The sequence below is a fragment of the Hylobates moloch genome, unplaced genomic scaffold (genome assembly GCF_009828535.3).
Source record: "Hylobates moloch isolate HMO894 unplaced genomic scaffold, HMol_V3 SCAFFOLD_8, whole genome shotgun sequence".
Taxonomy (NCBI): domain Eukaryota; kingdom Metazoa; phylum Chordata; class Mammalia; order Primates; family Hylobatidae; genus Hylobates; species Hylobates moloch.
In genome coordinates, this window is record NW_026652283.1 from 1,129,594 (window position 1) to 1,156,350 (window position 26,757).

At 37.4% G+C, this 26,757-nt stretch overlaps 1 protein-coding gene across 10 annotated transcripts in view; it reads left to right on the forward strand.

Annotated features, from left to right (window-relative positions):
* ERC1 (ELKS/RAB6-interacting/CAST family member 1) overlaps positions 1 to 26,757 on the forward strand; it is a 481,205-nt gene that overhangs the window by 121,345 nt on the left and 333,103 nt on the right. For all 10 annotated transcript variants that reach the window (XR_009214662.1, XR_009214663.1, XM_058443362.1 and 7 more), the window contains 2 exons: positions 1,252 to 1,419; positions 22,173 to 22,340. Coding sequence is in view for 8 of the 10 variants with exons in the window: in XM_058443362.1 (XP_058299345.1) it covers positions 1,252 to 1,419; positions 22,173 to 22,340 (336 nt within the window). In the remaining 2 variants the exon portion in view is untranslated. The remainder of the gene's footprint in view (positions 1 to 1,251; positions 1,420 to 22,172; positions 22,341 to 26,757) is intronic.

The following is a 26,757-nucleotide window of genomic DNA, read 5'->3' on the forward strand; positions in this document are numbered from 1 at the left end:
ATGGAATAGTATTAATGGGTTGTTTTTATTGGTAAATGGATATCATAAAAGACTCCACGTTGTTACAGTGTGTGGTAACTCTTGGGTACATACTATTTTGCAGGATGAATATAGCCACCGTTTAAAATTATCTTCCGCTGATGTTTTTAGTATCCTCGGGTACTTTGTATACAATAAACATACAGAAATATTTGTTGAATGAATGAATAACTATATCTCTAAGAAGAGATTTTATGCATATGAGAAAAATACTTAATCTTTTTTGAAACAGAAGGCTAAATTGGGAATTTATTTTTGGTGTTCATCAAAGGTCTAATTGTAATTAATGTGAAATTTATTTCTTCATGGGAAATTGTTCTCAAAAGCTTTATCCCTTATAGCTAAGATTATTACAATTACAATACTTTAGATACTTTCAAGTTTTTGGAAATGAAAAGATAACTTTTTGTTTTATCAGTGACACCAAAATTACTGACTTGTCAAATGTATACTTCCAATAATTAGTATCTTTTTTAGTTCCTTGTTAGGTGGTAGACATAATGTAAAAGCAGATGTAATTTCTGTTTACATGGCTTACATTTAGGGTAAAAAACTTTTTAAAATTCTTAGAAAACATACTTTCAATGTTAAGAGAGAAATTAGTCAATACACATAATGTCAAATTATAGGATTTTACAAAACCACGTATGTATAACATTGAAAGTAGCTTTTTAAGATAAGAATTTTATGCAAACTTTTGAGAATGAAAAAGATAACAGTGAGAAATAAGCACAACAGCAACAGATTTTGAGTTTTAAATAGTACTAGGAGGTTTCTAAAACCTTTTGTGTTATATCTACACTCCTCCTGCATTTGATCCATCGTGTTCTGAAGAGGTCTCACCTAGAAAAATGAAAACCATTTTATCAGTACAGTGGTGTTCGGTTGCTTACTGCTGTCTCATAGTCATCTAATTGAATTGGAATTTCCTTTCGCTCCATTCCTTTTCTAAGAGGTTTCAAAGAATATTTAGAAGACACAATAAATGAAAACTGGACATTTCCCTATTGGTTGTATAAGTTTAGTTTTTTTTTTTTTGGCGCAGGGTTGGGGGAGATCCAAGATTATGTGATGCAAAAAGATGAATGTGACCTATCACATAATTTGTGCTGCATTTAGCTTCGTATTTTGTGACTCAGATCTGTCAAAGATCCAGATAAGAGGTGTTTGTTTTGTTTCTTTTTTCCTTAAAGTGTTTTACTTCTTTTCTAGATTGGCCAGGTGAAACAGGAGCTGTCCAGAAAGGACACAGAACTACTCGCCCTGCAGACAAAGCTAGAAACACTCACAAACCAGTTCTCAGATAGTAAACAGCACATTGAAGTGTTGAAGGAGTCCTTGACTGCTAAGGAGCAGAGGGCTGCCATCCTGCAGACTGAGGTAGAAAGAATTCTGGGATTTGTGGGGAGTTGGTTTCTTGGCACCTTTTCATAAGCGTTACCTGTGCTGTTTTTGTTATGTTTAGAATTGGGAAATATGAGTAATGTTATGATTAATTCTTCAGCAGCGTGATCAGTTACTGTGCTAAAATATAACCATCTTGTTTCAGTTGTTCTTAGATCTAACAAGTTAAAACAGGTGCAGTTTGTGTTTTTAATTCTTTAAACTTTCACTAAGTCTGTACTTCAAAGTAAACTCTAACAGTATTAAAAATAAAAGGATAATTGCAAAAGAGAAATCATTGATTTAGAAGTTTCAGTTCAACCACTGGTGAATTTTCTAGTCATGAATGACAATGAACTTGGTTACACTGTGTTTGGAGTACATTTAAGTGTTTTTTAAGTTGTGATATTATGAATAACCGTATATGGGAAACTGGAATCTGTTAAAATTCTAGATAGTCTAATTTTAAACCACAGATTATTAGACAATGTGTCTTCATACCCTGTTTGAAAATAAAGTTAGTGTTTTTAGAATTTCTTTTTTTTTTTTTTTTTGAGATAGCGTCTCGCTCTGTCGCCCAGGCTGGAGTGCAATGGTGTGATCTCGGCTTGGCGTGATCTCGGCTCACCACTACCTCCGCCTCCTGGGTTTAGGTGATTCTCCTGCCTCAGCCTTCTGAGTAACTGGGATTACAGGCGCACTCCACCACGCCCGGCTAATTTTTGTATTTTTAGTAGAGACGGGATTTCACCATATTGGCCATGCTGGTCTCGAATTCCTGACCTCTTGATCCGCCCACCTCGGCCTCCCAAAGTGCTGGGATTACAGGCATGAGCCACCATGCTCAGGCAGTGTTTTTAGAAATCTTGGAAGATTCTAGACTATTGGCTATGACTTCAGTTAGGTATTGACCATCTTCAGATAGGTATATGACTTCAGATAGGTATTTAGTGTATTGCTAAATAATCCCAGATCGATTCTTATCTTATTTCTAATGATTGAAGAGAAAGAGTTGATGATGCCATGTGGATTTACTGTCTTAATATAAATATTTTTTGAAGGTCACAGTGAAATAGGTAATTTAAGAATAGATAAGTAGTTTTGCTTTATAGAAGAAACATAAAGCATATGACGTAGATTAGCTTTTTTTCTTTAAAGAAGAATAAGAACATAATTTGGTGGAAAAAAGGAATGAGGAGGAAAAGAAAGAATAAAAACATCGTAGTCCTAGAAAACAAGAATCTTCAAGTAAGGAAGAATGAAGAAGGAACCTAAACTGTTGCGTGTAATATTTTTATCTGTACAATTTGGGGCTTTGTTAAAAATGGGAGATTTTAGCTGACATATTTGTCATTTTTCTTATAACTTACATTTTTTCTATTTTAATTATGTTTCATTTTGTTATGATATCAGCTCCATTCTACCTCACAGAGATATTTTGGGTATAAAATCATGAGATGCAGTAGTGGCTAAGGCTTTGGCTCTAGAGTCATGTGTACTGATTTTGGACTTCCGTCTTTACCACTTACCGTGAGTCGCGTGATCCTGGGAATGTATTGAACTTCATTACACTTCATTTTTCACATCTGTAAGATGAAGAGAATAGTAGTGCTTAACTCATAAGTTTGTTGTTAGAATTAAACTCGTTTATTTACTGCCAGTGTTTGGCACATAGTAAAGTCTTTGTACATTTGTCATTGTTATCATCTTATAATTCTTCTAATAAAATCAACTAATACATATACTGTTGAGATGTTAAGAGAACATAGTATTTAGATGATCTGCATTTTCTTATTTTTATTAAGCTAAACTTAGGTTTATTCAGGGAATTATAAATATGAAATCATCTAGATAATGTTACCTGCAAAGTTATTCATTTATAGCTTTATTTTTAAAATTTTTTGTGGGTACATAGTAGGTATATATATTTATGGGGTATGTGAGATATTTAATACAGGCATGCAATGTGAAAATAAATTATGAAGAATGGCAGTATCCATCCCCTCAATCGTGTATCCTTTGAGTTACAAACAATCCATTTACACTCTTTAAGTTATTTTAAAATGTAATAGCTTTATCAGTACTTTCTCACTTCAGTAGCTTGAGTGCATGCAATACAGCAAAAGGGTCAGAAGAGGGTGCCAGTGTTCTAGAGGTCAGCCGTACTTCCAGGTTTGCTACTGTAATAGCTTTGGATGGAGGTGGCAGGTGTGCAAACCAGAGAACCAAGCAGTTGGTTAATGATAATGCAAACATTTAAAAGCTTGTCACAGTCTAATCAATGACTTTTCCCCCTTGGCAATCCATGCTTCTCTTTGTACCCCCCTCAAATAATGTTCTTATTAGCCAGGTCTCACCCAGATGGGCTTGTGATTGGTTTCTTGTACCATAGAGAATAGATTGTATTTGTTGTCATTCATGAATGGTTTTTAGTTTTTAGCCATTGCAGGAGTAGCTGAGTCTCAGCGATTATTTCTGTAAGTTACTAGGGCCACTGCTCAAATAGGACCATCTCATCATAAAAGATAAAAGAATGAAAGCTAACTTTCTTTGGAATTTGGGATGATTTTAAGAATGTAATATGTCTATTTATTAGCATTACTTAAAAAATTACTCTGGTGACACTTGACAAGAGTCACCTTTTCCAGAGCAACTTGCCAGTGTTAGAGCCCAGTAAAAGGCAGTTTATACCAGCTCTTTGAAAGTTTTCATGTGTTTCTGTAATTTGCTCTTAGTTGATTTCATCTTTTCTGCAGCTATCCTAGACTTCGATCTAACACTCAGATTACTAAATTAAGTATATATGAAAAAAGAACATGTATCATGGAGTTTTTCTTTCATTTTTATTTTTAGAGATAGAATCTTACTCTGTCACCCAAGCTGGAGTGCAGTGGCACAATTATATTAATAGCTCATTGCAGCCTGGAACTCCTGGGATCAAACGCTTCTCCTGCCTCAGCCTCCTGAGTAGTCAGGACTTATAGGCATGTGCCACCACGCCTGGCTAATTTTTAAAACTTTTTGCAGAGACAGAGTCTCACTATGTTACATAGGCTGATCTAGGACTCCTGAGCTCAAGCAATCCTCCTGCCTCTGCCTCCCAAAGTGCTGGGATTACAGGCATGAGCCACTGTGCCTAGCCTGGAGTTTAAAAAAATTTTAAAAATCCTTTAAGGAAAACAGTTACGTGTGAGAAGATCTGTTTTTTGTTTGTTTGTTTGTTTTTCCCCTATTCAGGGTACATGGAATGAGGCCTTCTGGTGTTATACAATGTACAGTATATATGGAATCGCTCCCATTTTGTAACCATCTCTTTTAATCTGATGACCTTCACAGAGATGGTCTGGATTTAGTAATATAGTGGTTAAAAGCATGGTCTTTGGAGTCAGACATAGGCTTGAAAACCAGTCCTCTACCTTTACTAGTTGTGTGACCTTAGAAGAGTTACTTTACTTCTTCTTTTTGTGTGTGTGTGTGAGATGGAGTTTTGCTCTTGTTGCCCAGGCTGGAGTACAATAGCGCAATTCTCGGCTCACCGCAGCCTCTGCCTCCTGGGTTCAAGCGATTCTCCTGCCTTAGCCTCCCGAGTAGCTGCGATTACAGGCATGCGCCACCACACCTGGCTAATTTTGTATTTTTAGTAGAAATGGGGTTTCTCCCTGTTGGTCAGGCTGGTCTCGAACTCCGACCTCAGGTGATCCGCCCTCCTCGGCCACCAAAAGTGCTGGGATTACAGGCGTGAGCCACCACATCCATCCAGGAGTTACTTTACTTCTTTAAGCTTCCATTTCCTCATCTATAAAATGAGGATAATGATAATAACAACTTCCTAAGGTTTTTATGACTAGTTGTTTAATTCTACTGTCATCTGAATATGGAACGACATTTATTTTATTAATTTATTTTTTTTGCGAGAAGGTTTCACTTTGTCATTCAGGCCGTAGTGCAGTACCTTGGTTATAGCTCACTGTAACCTTGAACTTCTGGGCTTGGGTGATCCTCCCACCTCAGCATCTTGAGTAGCTAGGACTACAGATGCAGGCCACCGCTCCTGGTTAATTTTTTAATTTGTATTTTTTGTAGAGACGAGGTCTCACTATGTTGCCCAGGATGTTCTTGAACTCCTGGCTTCAAGCAGTCCTCCCACCTCAGCTCCCAAAGCACAGGAATTACAGGCAAGAGCCACTGTGCCCAGCCATGGAGGGAAATTTAAATTGAGTGGGTTAAAAAAATTTTGAAACACCTTACAGTTTATAACACTTTAATTTGATTTGATCTTTATTGTTTTATTTGCTCTTCATAGTAGTGGCATGGGTTAGACAAGATAAGTATTGTTGTTTTGCTTTTATAATTGAGAATTTTGTGAACTGCTTATTAACATACCACTTTTGATTGGCACTTGAGGCTACTCTCACTAGTAACCCTGGGACTTTTGATATATCAGTTACAGTATTCTCAAGAATTAAAGTTCTTTTCTTGTTCCAAAATCGTGATGCTATACTAGGGACCTAACATTAAATGTATTTTCAGGATGAATTCTCAATGTGCAGAGCAGAGCTGATTTTATCAATAAGCCAAAATAATGTAGACCTTACTGCTTCAAAGTAGTGCAGTTTTTCCCCTTCTCCAGGAAATTGTGTTTTGGAATTCTGTTTATTATAGGTAAGGAATATAATCTATATCTTAGTAATAGTAGGAGGAAGTGGTTCTTTTTTCCAGAGGTGCTCAGGAGATCAGCGTCTAGCACAAGGTGAGGAATTGCCCTTGCTCTAAGATGTTTAGGCACTAGGCACTAGAGCTAGGATGCTGTTGTTTGACGTGCACCCCCTGCTTGCAGTCCCAGCCCGGTGCCACTTGCAGCCAGAGTTCTGACTTCTTCAGCATACTAAGAGTTAGTAATACATTCTTAGAACTAGAGGGCATTTTTAGAGATCATCCAGTCTTTCTGTAATTGAAAGAATATGTGTGATAATATCTAACCTGAGTGCTTTCTGTGTACCATGGAGTGTTTGTATACTTTCATTTTCCCAGTTAATTCTTAGAGTAACCTTCTAAGAAATAAGAATTGCTGTAACGTTTTACAGATGGGGAGTTAAAACTTAGACTGAGGTTACATGACCTAGTGCCCGATCGATTCAAACCCCCAAACTTATGTTCTTGATCATAATGCTGCAATTCCTCCCTGTGCAGAGAGAATATAGTGACATGCTGAAGGCCTACACAACTACTTGGTATTAGTTCTGGGACTGGAATTCATCATTTCTGACTTTGCTAATTATGACGTGCATAGACGACCATGACTCTTGTTTGATTGGTAGGTTGAGGACTAGCCACAAAGAAAGATGGGGAGAAGAAGAAACAATTCATGTTGGTAGAGAGGAAGAAAGGATTTAGGTTGATGGAATTATATAGCCTCAGAAAGATAGGCATCTTTTATGACAAGAGATTGTGAAAGAAGAGAAAGATGTATTGATTGATCTCTTCATTCAACATGGTTTTGGGAGTACCTGCTGAGAACTCTTCTGAGCACTGGGGATACAGTGGCAAATAAAACAGAAAGGCTGATGATCTATATCTATATCTCTATCTGTATCTATTAATATATCTGTATATATATATCTATATCTCTGAAATAACTGCTCAGAATAAAAGAGGACTAGGTACTATGAACAGAGATAGGGCTTAGAATCTTTTTCAGATGAATGTGTTTCTCTCTTACTGTTGTAGGTGGATTGTATGAGTTATGGGGTAAGGGTTGGGGGTGGGTGCTGCAGGGTGACATTGGCATGATATTCAAGTCTGCTTGTGAAAGTAGACTGGCTTTGGAGTGCTCCTTCCTCTTTCAGCATCCTCTCCATACCTGGGGCATAGCATTTGTTGTAGTGGCGGCACAGATGATCATACCAGAGGCCTTCTGATCTGGGAGGCCTGCTTCCTGCCACAGCCACTCCCCCAGCTCCATCTGGTGAGATGGCACTGCCTACAGTGGTGATGGGGTAATGTCTTGTTTGTGGGAAGATGTAGATAATGATAAGCTTAAGAAGTTACGTTAAGTTACTTAAGAAGATAATGATAAGCTTAAGAAAATACACGCCACAAGTATGGCTCTTAATACACTAGAAAAATCAAAATGGAATGTATAAGTTTCAAACCATCAGAGTAAAACTCAGTTTACCCAGTGGAGAATAGAGAAGAATGGGGAGGGGAGAGAAAGAAATGTGATAGCATGTGGACACCATGAAAAAGAAGGCTAAGTACAAATCATGGGAAAGTCAATAAATACAAATAAGTACTTGGATCAAAATGAAAATATAGATCTCAGTTGGGCTAAAAAGATACAGAAATATACTGTCAACAAGAGTTAAACAGAGACAAAAAATACAGCAAAGTTAAAAATACAGAGAGAGAAAAAAATTTAAAAATAAAAGTTATATCTTTTATTTATATATTTTATTTTATTTACACATTTATATATTTTATTTATATATAGATATATATATAACTATATATCTATATAAAAAATAAAAGCTATAAAATAGACTTTCCCAAATATGATTTATTTTAATATTGATTAATTATTTTTTAAGGCACACAGAGCAATGTTATATGCTGATAAAAGAAACAGTAGATCAAGAAAATATAATTGTGTCAATTGATGCATCTAACAACATGGCATTTAAATATGTAAAGCAGGTTGGGCACAGTGGCTCACGCCTGTAATCCCAGCACTTTTGGGAGGCCAAGGTGTGTAGATCACCTGAGTTCGGAAGTTTGAGACCAGCCTGACCAACATAGTGAAACCCTGTCTGTACTGAAAATACAAAAATTAGCTGGGCATGGTGGCACGCACCTGTGGTTTCCGCTACTTGAAAGCCTGAGGCAGGAGAATTGCTTGAACCCAGGAGGTGGAGGTCGCAGTGAGCTAAGATCATGCCCCTGGGTGACAGAGCAAGATTCTGTCTATAAATAAATAAATAAATGTATATATAGCAGCGATGAGGTGAAATAGATAAATCAACAGTTGTAGTTGGTCATTTGGATGTGCTCCTGTCAGAATTTTGATCAAATAAAGAAGCATCAACATAAAGTTTTAATAACATTAACAAGCTCAAGTTCATAGATGTGTATATAGAATTTTGTACTAACAGAGTAAACAATATTTTCAAGAACTTACTGAACAGTCGTAAAAACTAACCATGTACTGGGTCATAAAGGAAACTTTAAAATTCGCAAGAGTCAAAGTCACATGACTTTGCACTCCTAATGCAGCAAAATTAGAAATCAGGAGTAAAGATAGTAAAGTAGTAATAAAGATAGTAAAGAACAGCAACAGAAAACCAAAATAAGTCTACAGTCTTGAAACATACTACCGAAATGACCTGTGGGTTAAAGGAGAAATATAAACATTTAAAAATGAGTGGCAGTGAAAGCTCTCTATATAAAAATTTGTGGAACATAATTAGAAAAAATCTGTGGGATATAACTAAAGCAATATTTAGAGAGAAATGTCTAGTTTTTAACATATTTATCAGAAAATAAGAAAGAAGAGCAAGTAATCTAGGTGTTCAAATCAGGAAACTTAGAAAGAACAGAGTTAATCCAGAAACAATAAAGAGTAATAAATATAAGGTGAGAAATTAATGGAGAATTAAACAACACCAAGAGGTAGTTATTTGAAAAAGGTTAATAGGCCAGGAACAGCTCTTACAGATGATAAAGGAAAAGTAACTACTAGTACTACAGAGTTTAAAAATAATATAAGACAACTCTAAACAATGATATTTGAATAAGCTTGAAAAACAAGAAGAAATAAATTTCTGGAAAAATATAAAATGACAGAAGAAGTTCAAGAGATAAGAGAAAACATGAACAACAGTCGTTGTAGAAATTGAAATGGTAATCAACCTCATCCCTTTTTCCCTCCCAAATCCTAAGGCCCAGATGGCTTTCAAGGAGAAAATATTTGATATTTTCTTTTTTTTTTTTTTTTTGGAGACAGATTCTTGCTCTGTCACCTAGGCTGGAGTGCATTGGCACGATCTTGGCTCACTGCAACCTCCACCTCTCAAGTACATGTGATTCTCCTGTCTCAGCCTCCCGAGTAGCTGGGACTACAGGCGCATGCCACCACGCCCAGCTAATTTTTTGTATTTTTAGTAGAAATGGGGTTTCACCATGTTAGCCAGGCTGGTCTCAATCTCCTGACCTTGTGATCCACCCACCTTGGCCTCCCAAAGTGCTGGGATTACAGGTGTGAGCCACCGCACCCGGCCCAATATTTGGTATTTTCTATCAAATATTTAAAAATAGTCATTTTCATCCTCAAGTTGTTCCCCACTCCCCAAGAAAAAACAGGAAAGCCTAATACTCTACCAAAGGATATGAGGAAAAATAAATAAATTAAAAGATACTCCGTATCAACAGATGGTATAATTTAATCCTGCAGGGATATCAGTTTTCCTGAAGTTAATATATATATTCTTTTGCATTTCCAATTAAAACACCAAGCAGTAGGCCGGGCACAGTGGCTCACACCTATAATCCCAGCACTTTGGGAGGCTGAGGCAGGTGGATTATCTGAGGTCAGGAGTTCAAGACCAGCCTGGCCAACATAGTGAAAACCCATCTCTACTAAAAATACAAAATTAGCCGGGCACGGTGGTGCACGCCTGTAATCCCAGCTACTCGGAAGGCTGAGGCAGGAGAATCACTTGAACCCGGGAGGCGGAGGTTACAGTCGGCCGAGATCGCGCCACTGCACTCCAGCCTGGGCGACAACAGCGAGACTCTGTCTCAAAACAAAACAAACCAAAACTGAACAGTATTTTTTAGGAATTCATTTTATTTTAAATTTTGTAAGGAGTAGTTACAAAAAGACAAATGCTATATGTGATTCCACTTGTCATACCTAGAGTCAAATTCATGGAGACAGAAAGTAGAAAGGTGGTTACCAGCGGCTGGGAGGGAGAGAATGTGGAGTTTAATGGGTATAGAATTTTAGTTTTGTAAGATGAAATGAGTTTTGGAGATTGGTTGTACAACAGTGTGAATATACTCAACACTACTGAACTGTAGACTTAAAATGATTGAGATAGCAAATTTTATGTCTGTGTATCTTACCACTATTAAATTTTAAAAAATGTATATGGATGAATAAAGCTATTCTAACATTAAACAAAAAGAGAAGAGAAGATGGGAGAACTCTGCCCTGTGAGACATGAAAATACAGAGTCGTAAACCAAACGAAACCAAACCGTACACCTCAGAACAGTGCAGTAACTAGCACAGGAAGGAGCAGATAGTGAAAAAACAGGGAGTGTGAAATCAGAAACATTTATGTGGAGAGAGAGTCAGTCATAAACTAGTACAAAATTAAACAAGTATGAGAAAACTGACATACCATATGGAGAATAAAGTTGGCCACCTACTTCATGCTAGATGAAACAGTGAACTCTAGATGGATTAAAGACCTCAGTGTTAAAGAGAAACTGTAAAGCTAATCAATGAAAATGTTTAGTAGGAATATATTGGGTAAGATTACTTAAATGACTCCATCAAATTTAAGCATTTCTGTTCAAGAAAGAAAACCATTGGCAAAGCTAACAAATGAGATTGGGAGAAGAGTTTTTTTAGAGCTTCTTAAAATAGTAAGGATTCAGATAAAGAATAAAAAAAAGACGCTTGAGGCCAGGCGTGGTGACTCATGCCTGTAATCCACTTTGGGAGGCCGAAGCGGGCGGATCATGAGGTCAAGAGATCGACACCATTCTGGCCAGCATGGTGAAACCCTGTCTCTACTAAAAATAAAAAAATTAACTGGGCGTGGTGGCACGTGCCTATAGTCCTAGCTACTCAGGAGACTGAGGCAGGAGAATCACTTGAACCCAGGAGGCGGAGGTTGCAGTGAGCTGAGATCATGCCACTGCACTCCAGCCTGGTGACAGAGCGACACTCTCAAAAAAAAAAAAGCTTGAAAATCATTAAGAAATAGAGACTATAGGGAGAAGGAAGGATTTGAATAGACAATTAACAGATAAAGAAACCTAAGTGGTTAACAACTATGCTATGATATCATCAATCTCACTAGTAAATAAAGAAATGCAAATTTCAAAGATGATGAAATACTATATTTTGTTCATCAAATTGAGAAAAATTAGAATATGAGATAACATTCAGTGCTTGCGAGGATTTGGGCAAACAGTAACACAAATGACGTAGGTGGTTTCAGTAATCCCATTCCTTGGTTTATTTCCCAGAAAAGCTTTCCTACTGGTCCACAGAAGGACATGTATAAGGATGTTCACCACAGTATTATTTGTGGGAACAAGGAATTAAAAGCAGCATAAGTGTTTATTACTAGGGGGTTGGATAAATAAAGTATTGTGGATATGTACCATGGAATACTGTACAAAAGTCAAAAGCAGTGATGCAGAAGCTGGGATAGATATAAGTACTATCCATGTTTGCTTTTTTTTTCTTTTGAGACGGAGTTTTGCTCTTGTTGCCCAGGCTCGAGTGCAGCGGCGCAGTCTCGGCTCACTTTACAGTACTTGTTACAAGTAGTGTATTGTTTAAAAAACAGCATCCATGCCGTTTTTTAAAAGTAAAAAACAGGTTGAGGTATACAGCATTAATATAAATTGAAAACATGTATGAATATAAAAATCACCCTCTGTGTTTCTAAGATACATATTCAGGAACATATTAAAACATATTAGAATAGCTGCATATTGAAGGAGGGATGGGTATTGGACATAAATGGAAAAAGAATAAAACAAAACAAGAGTAGAACTTTATGTGAATCAACGATAACACGTGGACAGCAGATAGACCTTGGTCCTAAATGAGATAGGGATCTGAAGCCAAGACCTCTGCATAAATCTAGTACTCTCCTGAGAAAGGTTGGATGAGAAAAAAATTCCTCCTACCAGTATTAGTGGCAATATGAGAGACTGACTTATTCTCCTTGGCTTTGATTTTGTGGAGAAAGGTCTCTCATCATGCAGGTTTGAGTATGAATAGACATAACTGCTCGAAGGGACATTCTTTCAGCTAGTATATGTAGATTCCCACAGATAAAAGCATTGCTTAGAATGAATTTACAATTCCACATGAGTTAATCCCTTGTGAATTGTAATCTCCCCTGAACCAATAATGGGAGTAAGAACAAATGGAGTGATCAGACCCTTAGGAACGTTGGATAATAGAACGAGAGTATAAACTAAATGATTAAAGGATGGACTAGGAGGCATGGGAACACTCTCCAGAATGGATGATCAGATATGACTTGTTGGGATGTTGTTTCATGACTGTTGAGAGCAAAAGCTGAAGTAGCACTAGGTATTTCATTTTTATTTTCTTAATTTTTAATTTTTATAGAGACAGAACCTCCTTATGTTGCCCATGCTGGTCTTCAGCTCCTGGACTCCAGTGATCCTCCCAACTCAGCCTCCCATAGTGTTGGGATTATGGGCGTGAGGCACCGTGCCCAGCTAGCACTAGCTGTTTAGTATAGTGTCTTTGAATCTTGGCTCTGCCACTTGCTGTATGAGTGTATACTTTTTTGCCTCAGTTTTCTCATCTGTGAGAAGAATAATAGCCTTACCTCATAACGTTGTGAGAACTAAATGTTAATTATCTATATAGTAACACTAGTAAATATTAGCTATTATCATTAATAAATGCATAAAGGAAGGATTTAAAACATGAGAAAAACAAAGGCACTGTAATTAAAACCAACCGGGTTATAAAAGATCAAAACAGGATTTTAGACATGAAATATATAGTAACTAAAGTGGAAAACTCAGTATATTAGTGTAGTTGCAGATTATAGAGAGCTGCAGGAACAGTTAGTGAATGGGAACATAGATCTGATGAGATATTACCCAGCAAACAATAGGAAAGATAGGAAGATAGAAATTATTAAAAAGAACTCTATGGAAATTGAGCCCAACTTATATGTAGGAGTTTCAGGAGAGGATAAAGAGAATGGGAGGCAATCTTAAAAGAGAGAATTGCTGAGAATTTTTCTAATTTTGATGATAGGAACGGATTTTTCAATTCAGGAACAAATTATTCTTGAGCAGGAAAATATCTACACCTACATACAGCATAGTGGAACCATAGATAAACTAATCTTAAAAACTGCCAGGTAGACTGGGCATGATGGCTCACGCCTGTAATCCCAGTACTTTGGGAGGTCAAGGTAGGAGGATCACTTGAGACCAGGAGTTTGAGAGCAGCCTGGGCAACATAGTGAGACCACGTCTCCACAAACAACAACAACAAAAAACTAACCAGGCATGGTGGTGTGTACATGTAGTCCTGGCTACTCAGAAGTCTGAGGCAAGAGTATCCCTTGAGCCTAAGGCTTCAGGGCAGTAGTGAGCTATGATTGTGCCACTGCACTCCAGCTTGGGCAATAGAGCGAGACCCTGCCTCTAAAAAAGGAAACAAACAACCTGCTGGGGAGAAAAAATACATTACCTACAAAGGATTAACAATTAGGCCAACATCAGACTTTTCCGTTGCAACAACAGTAGTGAGAATATGGTAGTGTAAAATCTTCAAAGTTTAGTGAAAAACATTGGCAACTCAGAATTCTGTACCAAGCTGAACTCTCATTCTTCAGTAAAGATAGAAGAAAGACTTTTTCTTTCAGATTAATACAAATGAGAGTTTACTACCCAGGACCCCTATGGAAAGCACTGTTAAAAGGTATATGTTAGAAAGAAGGAAAGAATGAGATGCAAGAAAAAAACAGGAGACGAAAAAGCATCAATGTAACAGGAAAAACTAATCTAATATCAATATGATAGTATGGCATAGACCTTACTGTAATAGTGTCATTACAGCCAAAACTCACAAATCAATTGAGGTTTATTCAGTAAAGGTGAAGAATTTCAGAGAAAGATCACAAAAGGAAGAGCTTGTCTCTTGCTTCTCCTTGTTGGTATAATGTTGCTAAATAATAGAGCAGGTGGAATTCTGCATCTAGATTGTTTCTGTCTTCCCTGTCAAGAGCATAGGAATGAAATAAATGGAATATATATTTCAACAGTGGCAAAATGAAAGTGAAGCTCAAAGTGTGTGAAGACAGAAATTGTAAGAGAGCATAAAGACCTCTGCAGTGGCCAAGCAGAGTGACTGATACCTATAATTCCAGCACTTTGGAAGGCCGAGACCGGAGGATCACTTGAGCCCAGGAGGGTTTTCACATAGAAAAAGCTATAAGGAATTCTCCCTTTCTGTGAGGGTTTTCACACAGAGGTATAAGCCTTTGTTGATCTTAGTTCTGATACCAGAATAAGGAAGTGTTACGTTATGTGTTGGCTTAAAGGGGTCAAAGTAGATTGGCTGACTGCCATGCTTTATCAGGTTTGCAGAGGTCAGGAGTTTCTTGGGGCTGCATACCTGAATACCACTTACTGCAGTATACTTTGTATAGCCAATACTGTGTCTTTGTCTGCTATGAATTTTCAAGGGAAAGTGAGTGAAGGTATCAACATTAATTTTTCAGAATATAAATTTGCGAAATGTATAGTCTTTTTTTTTTTTAAACTGTGTACTGTGGAATGACTCATTTCTACCTTGACCATTTTGATATCTGAGCTTTTCATCTTTTTGTCAAGTATGGGACATCAAACAGAGCTCAGCGCAGTTTGTTGCAATAGTACCGTAAGAAGGTTTACTTCCGTGCGGTCTGTAATGCTGTCAGTCCCATGGCTCAGTGCCCTTCACCTAGCATTCAGCCTCCCATCTAGGTGGGAACAATGCGAAATGCAGTCATAGGATTTATCATTTAGAGTGGACTTGAGCAAGTCACTTAATTAGTTTGGGCCTTGATTTTTCTCAGCTTTAAAGTTGGGAGTTTAAATTCAGTTATTTAACTCTTAAAAAATTTATGAAATACTGCAGAATACAGGAAAAATGTAGAAAATATAATAGATACCAGTCAGATTTAACATACGTTAAAATAAATGTTCTTTAAAATGTCTCATTCTAAACTAATCAATGGAAGATGTGGTTTAAATAAAAATTATTAGAATTTTAGGTTTTTAGAACTAGTTGGGGCCAGGAATAAAGATTTGGAAGCTGTGGAGGTGGTGGTTAAAGCCTTAGGATTGGATTAGTTTCTCCAGAGGAGGTTCCATGCAGTGAGATGTGAGGAGGAGGAAATGACAGAGGATGGAGAACACTGAAAAGGTGTGATCACAGAGTTGGAAAGGGAAAGTGTCATGTTGGCAAAGCCAAGGGAGGAATGATAGGAAACAAGTCACGTATCCATGCAATTAATTATTACTACTAATTTGCCTTTAGATAGATCTATTTACTGATTTAAAACAAAGGGAAGTTAAGGTAGGTTGAGAGAATTAATTGTTTTTTTTTGTTTTTTTTTTTTTTGAGACAGAGTCTCACTCTGTCGCCCAGGCTGGAATGCAGTGGCACGATCTCGGCTCACTGCAGGCTTCGCCTCCTGGGTTCATGCCATTCTCCTGCCTCAGCCTCCTGAGTAGCTGGGACTACAGGTGCCCACCACCACACCCAGCTAATTTTTTTTGTATTTTTTCAGTAGAGATGGGGTTTCACCCTGTTAGCCAGGATGGTCTCGATCTCCTGACCTTGTGATCTGCCCGCCTCGGCCCGCCAAAGTGCTGGGATTACAGGTGTGAGCCACTGCGCCCGGCCAGAATTAATTGTTTTTTGATCAGAAGTGAAAGGCCAAAACAGTAGGGTAGCCATTTTCTGTTCACTTCCATTGGTAGAGAAAACCTTGTAGACAAAAGCCTTCTGTTTTTATTGAAGTTGGCATGACCTGTTTGCCACAGACAAACTTGGCAAGTTGGGTAAATGCTGTTCCTCCAGCTCCACTGATGTGAATAAACAAGATTTTATTCCTCCTGCCAGGATTGGTGTTAAGGCAATGACTGTGTGTCCTGCTGCTCTTTGACGGGTTTTCCTGAATATGTTTTTTGTGGTTTGTAAAATATGGACCTCATGCAAAATTATACTACAAATTTAGTTCACTCCAAACCAAAAGATCAGTGTAGAATTCAGAGCAGTTAATCTAGTAGTAGCAAAGTGGTTTTTGTGGTGGTTTTTATCTCAAATCTCCAGACTAGCATATTTAAATTCTGTACTGCACAAAAAAGCGGACTAAGAAAAAGTGTACTCAGGTGATTCGAACTGAATACTTACTAAAGAAAAGATCATTTAGTGATTAGGGGTATGGACTGGGGCAGTTTCTGTGCCTAATATTTATAATATGAAATATTTTTTGTATCGAAGTCTGTGTTTCCAGCCACACTTATACTAAAGTTTGTATGTTTATAATGAGAGTTCTTCTTCTTTCCCTTTTCAGTTACCAATTCATACTTGACAGTCTCTCAGTGCTGTGCGGGTATTTATGGAAGGTTCTTTCTTAGAGCCCTCATGGAGAGCAAGGCCCTGCTGACACCTTTATGTCAGACTTCTAAACTCCAGAACTTTGAGAGAGAAAAAAAAATCTGTTGTTTAAAGCCACCTGGTTTGTGGTCCTTTGTTAGGGCAGTCCTAAGAAAGTAAAACAGTTAGGTTTTTCTGGATTTCTGGCTCATATTCAGGTCATTATCAGATATTTTCAGGTTATTATCAAAGCATTTCAGGTATTATCAGGGAGGCTGTTAAAATATATGTCATGTCAGAAATAACACACCAAAAATAAGGTTCTTATTCTCTCTCAAAGCTAAAACCCATATAGGCTTCTTCATCAGAAACCTGGGAACCCATCTTTGACTTTTCTCTCTTTTATCCCTTATATACAACCGATAAAAGTCAAGCTCCTGGACATGACACTAATGCTTTCCGTGGCTAAGGCCTTGTCTTCTGCTGCGCCTCACATAACTTACCACCTATTCTGTGCTTTAGCAGTTCTCTATTCATGGCTCTCGGAGAAGTTAACATCCTTTCTAATCTTCATTACTTTTGGTGTCTCTGCTCAAAGGTTCCTCCATTATCTTCCTCACCAGCCGTCTTCTGCTCATCTTTACCTGCTCTGAGGTATCTCCAGGCAAGCTGAGTGCTTTTTTTCTGTACTTTAAGAAAATATTCTCTACACTTCTGTTGCTGCACTTTCTATAATATATTTATGTGATCTATTTTGGCAACATTCTTCTCCATTAGGTTGTAACTTCAGCAGAAGACAGGGAATATCTTAGTTATCTTTGTGTCTCCAGTAACCAGACCAGTATAATTTTTCCGATATACAAATACCATGACTTTATCCTGCTTAAAAATCTTCACTGACTTCCATTTGCAGGTAGGATAAAATTTAAGCATCTTATTTTGTCAGGCAAGGATTTATGATCTACTGCCTTTTCAGGCTTGTCTCTTGTCCTCCTTCTGTTACTTTATGCTAAGCAATACCAAATGAATTTGTAAGTATATCATGCTGTTTCATGTTTCTAGATTTTTAAGTATTCTATTTCCTCTTCCTGGATATCCATGCATTTCTCTCTGCCTTCCCTTTTGTATCTAGTGATGTTCTCTTCATCATTCAAAAACCGGTTCAGACATTTATTCTTTTAGAAAACTTTCCTGACTCTTTTGACATAGAAGAGATTTCCATGCCTGCCTGTGTTCACCTGTGTTCCTTTATGCTGGTATTCTTCGGTATGTGATAACAGATTATAATCTTTGATGTCATATCTAGACTTTGAGTTCCAGTCCTTCTACTCACCAGTTCTTTTTTCTTTTTCTTTTTCTTTTCTTTTCTTTTTTGAGACAGAGTCTCGCTCTGTTGACAGGCTGGAGTGCAGTGGCACAATCTCGGCTCACCACAACCTCCAACTCTCTGGTTCAAGCAATTCTCCTGCCTCAGCCTCCCGAGTAGCTGGGATTATAGGCATGCGCCACCATGCCCAGCTAATTTTTGTATTTTTAGTAGAGATGAGGTTTCACCATGTTGGCCAGGATGGCCTCTATCTCCTGACCTCGTGATCTGCCCATCCTGGCCTCCCAAAGTGCTGGGATTACAGGTGTGAGCCACCATGCCCAGCCGTAGTCCTTCTGCTCACCAGTTCTTTAATATAATATGAGATAAACTATTTAACTCCCCTGAGTTACAGTTTTATCATCTTTCAAAATAGGGAGATGATGTTAGCTACTTTACAGTGCTAAATGTTTTAAGTGAGATAGGATTACTGAGGATAAAAGGGTGGCCAAAATATGGGCTGGGCATGGTGGCTCATGCCTATAATCCCAGCACTTTGGGAGGCCGAGGCAGGCGGATCACCTGAGGTCAGGAATTCAAGACCAGCCTGGCCAACATGGCGAAACCCTGTCTCTACTAAACATACAAAAAAAATTAGCTGGGCATGGTGGCATGCACCTGTAGTCCCAGCTACTAGGGAGGCTGAGGCAGGAGAATCTCTTGAACCCGGGAGGCAGAGGTTGCAGTGAGCTGAGATTGCGCCACTGCACTCCAGCCTGGGCGACAGAGCAAGACTCTGTCTCAAAACAAAAACAAAAAATATATATTATATATTATTTATGTATATTGTATATAATATATATTGGTAAGTTCTGTATGATAATGTTATAAAGTTATATAAGTAGGAAAAAAAGTGTTAAATTCTATAACAAAATACCCTGGGAAAGGATGAGGGAGATAGTACTTGTCTTTTGGGGGTTTGGAAAATATTTATTAAAATGGTAGCATAGAAAGAGGGCCTTGAAAGATGTGTTCAGTATGCAGATTTTTTTTTAAGTGGTAGGGCTTAAGGATATTACAAGCATAGGACAAAATGTGAACAATGACAAGAAAGAAGGAAAGTATAGTATTTATTCAGAGAATGGCAGTACTGCTGGAATAGAGAGCCACTGGAAGTGGGGCAAGGAGGCATATGGCAAAGGTTAGGCAGTGCTGGTACATTGGGACCATCTGACCATGGAGGACCTTGAATTCCCTGCCGGGATCCTGTGGGTTAGGGTGGTGTTAGAGAATTAGTGGTTAAGAGTGTGGGATCTGGAGGCAAGACCACTTAATCTTAAATCTCTGCTCCATTGCTTATTTGTAGCTATGAGATCTTGGGCCTGCTGTCTCCTCTAAGGCCCAGTTTCCCACATTGCCATGAGAGAGTGTGAAGTTTCCCGCAGGGAGAATGCAAGGGAAGAAAATACGATACCTGAGAATAGAACTGTGAGGATTTTAATGTATATACAGTAGTCCTCCCTTAACTGCTTTTTTGCTTTCCTTGGTTTCTGTTACCTGTGGTCACCTGTGGTCTGAAAATATTAAATGGAAAATTCTGGAAAGGAACAGCCCACAGGTTTTAAGTTAAGCTTTTTTTCTAAGTAGTGTGATGAAATCTTGTGCCATTCTGCTCTATTCCACCCTGGAGGTGAATCTTCCTTTTGTCCAGTGTATCCAAGTATCCACACTACCTGCCCCTTAGTCACTTAGTAGCTGTCTCAGTTATTAGATCGACTGTTGCAGTATCTCAGTGCTTGTGTTCACATAACCCTTATTTTATTTAATAATGGCCCCAAAGCACAAGAGTAATGACGCTGGCATAGTGTTATAATTGTTCTATTTTGTTACTAGTTATTGTTGTTAATCTCTTACTGTGACTAATTTGTAAATTAAATTTTATTATGTAATAGGTATGTATATAGAGGAAAAACATAGTGTGTATAGGGTTTGACAATGTCTGTGGTTTCAGGCATCCACTGGGGTCTTGGATTATATTCCTTGATGATAAGGGAGGATTACTGTATATAGTAACAAAAATATACATGAACACGTGCAGGAAGGCCCAGAAAACTGTTTAATTCAGAAATAAAGTAGTAAAGTAAAACAGGTATGATTTTTTTTTTTTAAGGAGTTGATACGAGACTGAAATCATTGCTTAAGCTGGGAAGAAAGCAAAACAAAAAAAAACCAGAGTACAGGTGAATGACAAAAAAAGAAGGATGATAGATCAGAGGTCATGCTATGGACAAAGGGTAGATTTAGTAGGTGTAGGAGAAAGAAAAGAATAGTATTTGTGATTCAGAAAAAAAAATTAGAGTTTGAAAGTTCTCAGGTAGATCTTTCCAGATTATAATTAGGTTAACTATGTATATTTATTAAAGCAGAATAGAGGTAAATTACAGATGAAATTTTCTTTTGAAGAAGCATGGTAGAACTTGTGGTGAATAATTACAAATGGGAGCTCAAATGATTGTTCCCTACTTTCTGGCTTGGTGAGACTGGTCACATAGAAGTAGCTGGTAGAAATGTAGTTTAGCAGAGTGAAATGTGGTTTATCTACATGTTTTTCCTTTCCAGTACGGTCCAACATAATTTGTAAGTACTTACAGTAGTAGCAAGCACTTATTATAGCAGTCTCCAATGTTAAGAAATTTTCCATACTACTTAACTGAACAGGAAGTACCACCACACACACAGTATTGGTTCTCAGATACCTTGTAGTTTAGATACACTACACATTGGATATCCCTTACCTAAAATGCACAGGACTAGAAATGTTTCAGAGTTTGAGTTTGGGAATATTTGCATTATACTTAGGCTTACTGGTTGAGAATTCCTAATCGGAAAATCCAGAATGTTCCATTGAGCATTTCCTTTAAGTGTCGTGTCGGTGCTCAAAAAGTTCTGGAGTTTGGAGCATTTTGGATTTTGGATTTTCAGATTTTGGGATGGTCAACCTGTATTAGATCTTCCTGAGTGCTTTGATGTACCCTAAATATGAAACATTATTCATATTTTCTTTGTGGTTTAATGCACGTTCAGAGAGGAAAAATAAGACAAGTTAAAGACGAGAGACCATAGAACCATACTTGATTTCTTAGATTTGCACTGTTCAGTGTGGTAGCCACCAGCCATTTGTGGCTATTAAGTACTTGCAATGTGGCTAGCCCAAATTGAGATGTGATGTAAAGGTGAAATCTACATTAGATATCAAAGAGTTAGTATGAAAAAATGTAAAATAGCTCATTAATAGTTTTTTATATGGGTTATATGTTTGAAATGACATTAATGAAAAAAGAATGTAAAACAGCTTATTAACAATTTTCGGCTTGAAAATATGACTCATTATTTTCCTTTTGAACAGCACTGAATCTATGTATGGGGTGCTAAAAGCTTAATAAAATTTTCTGCGAATGGATTTTAAAATAAATATCATTAGATTTCTTGTTATTTTAAAGTTACATCTAATGAAAGGCATTAAACTTCAGGGATAAAGGTAACTAGTTACCAAACTTTTTAGCTGGTTAGTCTTGCCGTCTAAAAAGTAGACCTTTGCTTTTGCTTTATATGGATATCTAAGTGCATTATGGGGTTGTTTTTCATAAAAGCCTCAGCCTATGGCTAGATTGTATTATCTGATAGAGCCAGTGTTATGCTTAGTGATGCTTTTTTTCCCTTTTCCTCGTTTTAGATTTTCTAAAGCAATGTAGCTTCACTTGGAAACTTGTTAGAAATACTGATTTTGAACCCCAACCCTGTTGAATCAGAAACTAGGGGCTTGATTTAGCCCTCCAGGTGATTCTGATGTGCATGAAGTTTGAGAAACATAGTTGTAGAGGTTCCGTTGGGTAACGGTGAGCACACTGGACTCTGACTCCAGAGAAACGTAGATGTGGATAATACTACTTTTATAGAATAACAAAACTCAACCTCTTTATAACCTTTATAACACATCTATTTGAAAGGAATTACATTCTTTTCTTTGAATTCATCCCTTGTAAAACTCTTACATTCTTAGGTGGATGCTCTCCGATTGCGTTTGGAAGAGAAGGAAACCATGTTGAATAAAAAGACGAAACAAATTCAGGATATGGCTGAAGAGAAGGGGACACAAGCTGGAGAGATACATGACCTCAAGGACATGTTGGACGTGAAGGAGCGGAAGGTTAATGTTCTTCAGAAGAAGGTAAGGTGCAGGTGTTTTGAGTTCAGTGGCCCATTCCTCATACATCTTCACTCCTACCACTAAGTTATTTCTAAATGCTGTCAGAGTTTCTTGCTTATTCTTCGGTGTATATTTTTGTGATTAGTAATTTGGAACTGTTGTTGCAGTAGGTAGATTGTTAAGACTGCTCTACATACTCAGTTTTTAAAAATTTAAACACTGTTAGTATCTTCCAGTAGTGCTTTTCATGCTGTTTATCGAAAGTGCCTTGTAAATTGCCAAAGTGTTTGAACTGACATTCTTTTGCCCCTTCTATCTTTTATTGAAACTGTACTAAATTGGTTTAGTACATGTACTTGGGATGGTACAACTTCATTTATGGGTTTAATAAGATGACAATTTTAAGCTGAGACCAGTAGCATCCAGACAAACACATAATTCATATATGAGCAAAAAAAATGTGTGTGTTTATGTATTTCAGTACAAATCTTACTGTTCCTTAGTGCTGGTTCTTTCCCCTTTTTTCAGTTAATATATTTTGGTATTCTTTCCAAGGGTTTCTTCATTGTTGTTACTAATAGCATTGTATGGATGTACTATATTTAGCAAAATTTCTACTGATAGACATTTGTTTTGCTAAAAATTTCCTTTACATAAAATGATTAATTGTAAAAAATGTTGTACATGTTTAGTTTATACATATGTCAAGTCAAGTATATTTCTAGGATAAAGTCCTTGAAGTTGAACTGCTGAGTGAAAGGATATGCATTTATAATTTTGACGGATTTTGCCAAGTAGCCTTAAAGAGACTGTACCAAGTTTCATTTCTACTATCCGTGATGAAAGTGTTATATTCCCACATACTTGTCTACGGAGTGTGTTAAAAGACTTTTTTACTTTTTGGCAATCTGATAGGTGAGCAAACAATGTCAGTGTAGTTGCAGTTCTTTCATTATAAGTAAAGTTGAACTTATTTTTATATTTAAAATCCTTTGTATTTTTTGTTATTTGTTTATATGCTTTACCCATTTTTATTTTGAGTTCTTTTCTGCTTTTTTAAAAGTTGATTTGTAGAAATCCCTTCCCAATTTAAAAATTAGCTCTTTTGTCTGATGTGAGTTCTAAACATTTCTTCCTGTTTGGCTTATTTATTGAGATGGAGTCTCACTTTGTCACCCAGACTGGAGTGCAGTGGCACGATCTCGGCTCAGTGCAACCTCTGCCTCCTGGGTTCCAGTGTTCCCCTGCCTCAGCCTCCCAAGTAGCTGGGACTACAGGTGCCCACCACCACATCTGGTTAATTTTTTGTATTTTTAGTAGAGACGGAGTTTCACCATGTTGGCCAGGCTGGTCTTGAACTCCTGATCTCAGGCGATCCGCCCGCCTCGGCCTCCCAAAGTGCTGGGATTACAGGCGTGAGCCACCACACCCAGCCCTTGTTGAGCTTTAATATGTCTGTTGGCCATTTGTATATCTTCTTTTGAGAACTGTCTATTCTTTTGAGAATTGTCTATTCATGTCCTTAGCCCACTTCTTGATGGGATTATTTGTTTTTTACTTGATGATTTGAATTCCTTGTAGATTCTGGATATTAGTCCTTTGTCAGATGCATAGTTTATGAATATTTTCTCCAATTCTGTAGGTTGTCTGTTTACTCTTCTGATTATTTCTTTTGCTGTGCAGAAACTTTTTAGTTTAATTAAGTCCCATCTTTTTATCTTTTTGTTGCATTTGCTTTTGGGTTCTTGTTCATGAAGTCTTTGCATCTAGAAGAGTTTTTCCAGTGTTATCTTCTAGAATTTTTATGGTTTCAAGTCTTAGATTTAAGTCTTTGATCCATCTTGAGTTGATTTTTGTGTAAGGTGAGAGATGAAGATCCAGTTTCATTTTTCACATGTGGCTTGCCAGTTATCCCAGCACCATTTGTTGAATAGGGTGTCCTTTCCCTGCTTTATGTTTTTGTTTACTTTGTCGAAGATGATCAGTTGGCTGTAAGTATCTGGCTTCATTTCTGGGTTCTCTATTCTGTTCCATTGGTCTGTGTGCCTATTTTCATACCAGTGCCATGATTGGTTTTGGCGACTATAGCCTTGTAGTATAGTTTGAAGTTGGGTAATGTGATGCCTCCACATTTGTTCTTATTGCTTAGTCTTGCCTTGGCTATGCAGACTCTTTTTTGGTTCCATATGAATTTTAGGATTGCTTTTTCTAGTTCTGTGAAGAATGATGATGGTATTTTGATGGCAATTTCATTGAGTGTGTAGATTGCTTTTGGCAGTGTGGTTATTTTCACAATATTGATTCTACCCATCCATGAGCATGGGATGTGTTTCCATTTGTTTGTGTCGTCTGTGATTTCTTTCAGCAGTGTTGTAGTTTTCCTTGTAGAGGTCTTTCATTTCCTTATTTAGGTATTTTACTGTTTTTTTGCAGTTATTGTAAATGGAGTTGAGTTCTTGATTTGATTCTCAGCTTGGTAACTATTGGTGTATAGTAGTGCTGCTGATTTGTGTACATTAATTTTATATCCTGAAACTTTACTGAATTCGTTTGTCAGATCTAGGAGCTTTTGGATGAGTCTTTAGGGCTTTCTAGGTATATGACCTTATCATCAGCGAACAATGATAGTTTGACTTCCTCTTTACTGATTTGGATGTCCTTGATTTCTTTCTCTTGTTTGATTGCTGTGATGAGGACTTCCAGTACTGTTGAATAGAAGTGGTGAAAGTGGGCATCCTTATCTTGTTCCAGTTCTCAGGGGAAATGCTTTCAACTTTCCCCCGTTCAGCATAATGTTGGCTGTGGCTTTGTCATAGATGGCTTAAGGTACGTCCCTTGTGTGCCAATTTTGCTGAGGGTTTTAATCATAAAGGGATGCTGGATTTTGTTAACTGCTTTTTTGGGGTCTATTGAGATGATCATCTGATTTTTGTTTTATTTTGTTTGTGTTAGTTTTGATCTTTCAATAGTAATATTTTCAAGTAATAGACTTAATAATTTCAAAACATTTTTCACTTCTAATGCACTTGATCATTGTGTTGTTTTCATACATTTACTTCTTATTAGGCACAATAGCATGTTGGTTAGAAATATGACCAGACAACTTTTAGTGGATTAGAAGTTACTTGTAATTTTTACTATGATTAATAATGTGTAAGCCTTTTGGGCTCCATTTCCTATTAAACTTTTCTTTAAGTGTAGGATATTATTAGTAAAATATGAATTTTTAAAATTTCACTGGTTATTGCAGTTGTGGAGTTTGTGAGGAGGGGAGTGATTTAATTATTTGATTTCATACAGTGCAAGTTTCTGAAGGCATCTGGATGCACAAAGACTTGATTCACCACTGTGCCAGCAGCCTGTTTATTGCTCTAGGCTGATTATACCCAAAATGTTGGTGACATGATGGATTATCACTTTCATTAGGTCATAAGTGTTAGGGGCATATATTTTATAACATTTATTTTTCAGCTCCTATTTTCTTTGCTCTCATTCTATAAGGATTACTTCATTTAAAACCAAAGTGTTGAAAGATTGCATGGGTCTTCAGTCATTAAACTTTGCCTTTCAGATCATGAGAACATGACAGCAAGCTACTAAAAAAGCCTTAGATGATTAATGTTACTGGGAGAAAAGATATACTGGTTAGAATTCAAAGATTGGAAGTAACGCATTTCTTATTTTTAACTAGGTAAAAATTTTTAGAAAAGTTTTTGTATTAGTTTATTTTCACACTGATATAAAGATACTACCTGAGACTAAGTAATTTATGAAGAAAAGAGGTTTAATTGACTCACATTTCCATGTCTGAGTCGCTAGGGAGGCTTCGGGAAACTTACAATCACGGCAGAAGGTGAAGGGGCAGCAAGGTACATCTTACATGGCAGCAGGAGAGAGAGGGACAGACACGCACACACACACATCATGCAAATCTTGTATATATTTTCTTTGTCCTTCCTCTTCATCCTTCACAGGAGGCAGCAGAGCAGAGGATCAGTAATTGTGCTCTCTTAGTACACCACACTGCCCCAATAATTCATCACGTTACAAACTTTTCTGTGTCTTAAAACTTACCAGATAGTTAGTACAACTATTTTCAAAATTGGTTTATGTTATTAGTGCTTCTTTTTTATTTTATTTAATTAATTAGTTTATTTTTTGAGACTGAGTCTCACTCTGTTACCCAGGCCGGAATGCAGTGGCATGATCTTGGCTCCCTGCGACCTCTGCCTCCCGGGTTCAAGTGATTCTCCTGCCTCAGCCTCCTGAGTAGCTGGGATTACAGGCGCCTGCCACCTCACCCAGCTAATTTTTGTATTTTTAGTAGAGACGGGGTTTCACCGTGTTGGTCAGGCTGGTCTCAAACTTCTGACCTCAGATGATCCCCCCATCTCGGCCTCCCAAAGTGCAGGGATTACAGGTATGAGCCATCTAGTTT